Raw genomic sequence first — 3582 nt, 5'->3', positions numbered from 1 at the left:
AAATTATATAGACAATTAGAATAATAAAATCATTCCTAAAATATCATCTGTCAACGCTTAATCTTATTAAAAATTTATCTATTTTAATGAACTTAGATATTGAGGCATGCTTAATTTAAGAAAGGAGAAATACAAAATATAATCAAAAGCATGATAGAATCATGGAAGGTATATACTATAAGAAAAAATATAGGTACCAACATATTATCTGCCAACTTATTGTCAATAATAATTAATTATTATATTTTAAACACATATATAAAGAAATATATCCAGAACTATAAAGTATAAAGACATACATTTCTATTAAACACAGACATAAAAAAAACATTTTTATTAGATATATCTACAAAAACACTTCCATTATTATAAATAATAGGTACCAACATATTATCTGCCAACTTATTGTCAATAATAATTAATTATTATATTTTAAACACATATATAAAGAAATATATCCAGAAAATATATCTATAAAGACATACATTTCTATTAAACACAGACATAAAAAAAACATTTTTATTAGATATATCTACAAAAACACTTCCATTAAACACAGTTATAAATAAAAGTTGATAGAAGTTGACAGAAATATTGTTAGTAACCTAGCAGGATTGTTTAAGATAATGTTAGCTACTGTCGAAGATGGAAAGCAAGCAAGCTAATAATTAATAAGAAGGGTAGTGTTGTTTTCATAAGATATGGATTGTATATGAGGCAAGAATATAATGAGAGACTTAAAGGTGTCTCGTATTCGATCTACTTGAATTGGAGTCACATGAGATGTATGGCTACTAAATATATAAGACATTAAGAAAACTATAAAAGAATGCTGCCACTTTTTTATTCTTTCTTTGCTAAAAGCTTATCAAGTCACTGCCAAAACCGCTAAGCACCTTTCAAATTTTCCCACAGCCTTTTGCTTCCCGTTTCAGAAGAACTTTGTGAAAGCTACAATTCAATAATCATCATCATCATCATCATGTATTTCAGGGACGGATCGGAGAAACTCATTTTCTTTTTTTCAAGCAGAAATCAGTAGTGGTATATATATAGAGAACTGACACTAAGATTCTTTATTCCGTAAACATCCATATATATAAGGCTATACATATATGTAGCCAAAAACAGTAAGAGCCACAAAAGCTGTCGTCCATGAAAGTGATCAAGTGATTTAGGGTTTTGTCGGATACATTTCTTTTCTTAAATCTTAATTATTTATGCAATTGTAGCGGTACATATTAAATGAAATTGATTTACAGCACCCCTAAATAAAGAAACAAAAGCGTTATGTATATGTATATGTTATAGCATTTGCATTCCAAAGTACCTAGAAGCAGGTGAAGCGTCATCTTGATAAAGCAGTGGTGGTGGTGGTGATGATGAGTAGTTAACGAGAGAGGTCATATCAGGTCCCCAACTAGTAGTAGTGCTCTCTGTTGAAGTGGTGCTGCCATAAAAACCCTGTTCATTACTGACTACACACGCCATGAGATGGCTCAAATCATCATCTATCAAGCTTTCAAAGCCTTGCTGATGGTGATACATATTTGCCGGTGGATAAAGGTGGTGGTGTTGCTGTGGGAAGGAGGATATGAGGGAGGTGAAATCGTAGTCGTGGATGGAAGGCGGTGCAGGTGGTACTACTAGTTGTGGAACTGAAGAAGAAGAAGAAGAAGAATTAGAAGAGGAATTGCAATAAGGAATAGGAGGAGGTTGGTCTAGTTTCCTTTGCTTTGCAAGGAGCTTCTTCTTGAGCCTGGTGTTCCAGTAGTTCTTGATGTCATTGTCTGTGCGCCCTGGTAACTGTGCTGCTATAATAGACCACCTGCTTCCAATACTAACATACAGGGTGCAGATTATGTTGTCTTCTTCTTCTGAGAAACTACCGTGTTTGATGTTCGGCCGAAGATAATTCAGCCATCTTAGACGACAGCTTTTCCCGCATCTCTTAAGCCCTGCAATTAATTCATTCCTTAATTAATTAATTAATTAATAACCAGAAAATATTTATTGCTGCCATGGGCTAAGGTAGAAGAATGGTTTAATATTAAGATTATATATATATACCTATCTTCTGAGGGAGGGCGATCCAGTTGCCTCCGGTGCCGTGCTGCTCGATGTAGGACTTGAGTTTTGCGTCTTCTTCAGGCGACCATGGCCCTTTCTTCACGTTCGCTTTGTCACAGCAAGGTGCTCTTCCCATCTCTCTTTCTCTTAACTGATATGTTGGTAATGATGGATGCTCTTTATATATATAGAAAGCAACAAGAGAGAGAGAGAGGGAGAGGAACGAGTAAAGAAATAGCCTGGAGATTCAAAAGGAGACTGAGGCTTAGACTTTTGGGGATTTCTAAAAGGTATAGTATTTGGGTAAGAAAAATAACACAAGCTTTATTTATTATTATATGCGATTAATTGGAATACCAGTGACCAAGTAGATCAATGTTTTTCTCCTTGTCCTTCTTAGTCTACTATATATCTATAATAATTCATCATTCATTTATTTATCAATATATACATACACCCTATCCATCTATCCCCTCTCTCTTATATTATTTCTGAAAAAAATATAATGCCGGGGAATAATTGAATTATTATTGCTGTGGATGGATGGTGGATCATCATCATGATATAATAAACATACATCATGTATGCATGTATGCATGTGAAGTTATAGTGGGACCATTACCAAGGAATCTGGATTGGAAGGTTAATAAAGCGATGGTGATCAAACCCACTTTTTTTTTTTTTCTCCTTTTTTGGGGTTGAATGGTTCTTTGATTACATAATGCCTAGACCAAGAATGACTCATCTATTACGCATCATGATCACCAGAGAATCCTGCAGATAATGTCATAATAAACTTGTGCAATGGTAAATATACTATTATATATTAATTAATAAGGTTAAACTCATAGTTGGTTAAATATAAAATTGTCAATCTATCTCTATCTCCTAGTAACAACCTTCATTTCATTAACAATTTGATAAAGAAATTGTGTTTATTCCATACTACGTCTTGGTTCTTCGATATCTTAGTTTGTAATGCAAGTTATGCAGGAATGTTTTTCTTGAAAACTCCCGTAATGGAAGGAGTTGTCTTTGTTTACTAGGGCTACATATTTTAGCCTTTTTATTATCATCAGATGTACTTTATCAAATAAAAATATCAACCGTATTACATATTCAACAAAAATTAATTACTAAATCTGTTATTTATATAAATATATATATAAACTAATTTAATAACTAATTTTTTATACATAATTTTCGACCAGTTGTCTAATTTAAGCAAATGACTACAAATTAGGAAAGTTTAGTCATTGTGTACAACAATGGCAATTCGTTTGTAAGAAAAAAAAAAATCTTTTTCTATGGTTCACCTCTTATGTGTATTATCTCAGCTACTTGCCTAACTAAATGTTTTATATATCAATTTTCCTTTTATATGTTCAAACTATTTGAGATAAATTTCTATCGTCTTTTTAATAATAAGAATTATTACAACTCATTTTTTTATATCTTTATTTTTTATTTTATCCATACGTATATAACTGTTTATTCATCTCAATATTTATT

The 3582-nt window shown here is 31.9% G+C and overlaps 1 protein-coding gene across 1 annotated transcript; it reads right to left on the bottom strand.

Annotated features, from left to right (window-relative positions):
* Positions 1059–2440, bottom strand: LOC107642675 (transcription factor MYB36). Its single transcript, XM_016346097.2, has 2 exons — positions 2071–2440; positions 1059–1958 (listed from the first exon to the last, which is right to left on the bottom strand). Exons 1-2 carry the CDS (start codon positions 2204–2206, stop codon positions 1306–1308), a joined length of 789 nt encoding a protein of 262 aa, XP_016201583.1. The 5' UTR covers positions 2207–2440; the 3' UTR covers positions 1059–1305.

The sequence above is a fragment of the Arachis ipaensis genome, chromosome B05 (genome assembly GCF_000816755.2).
Source record: "Arachis ipaensis cultivar K30076 chromosome B05, Araip1.1, whole genome shotgun sequence".
In the NCBI taxonomy this organism is placed as follows: Eukaryota; Viridiplantae; Streptophyta; class Magnoliopsida; order Fabales; family Fabaceae; genus Arachis; species Arachis ipaensis.
Note: the sequence above shows the minus strand (reverse complement) of the source record. Positions and strands in the feature narration are given on the sequence as shown.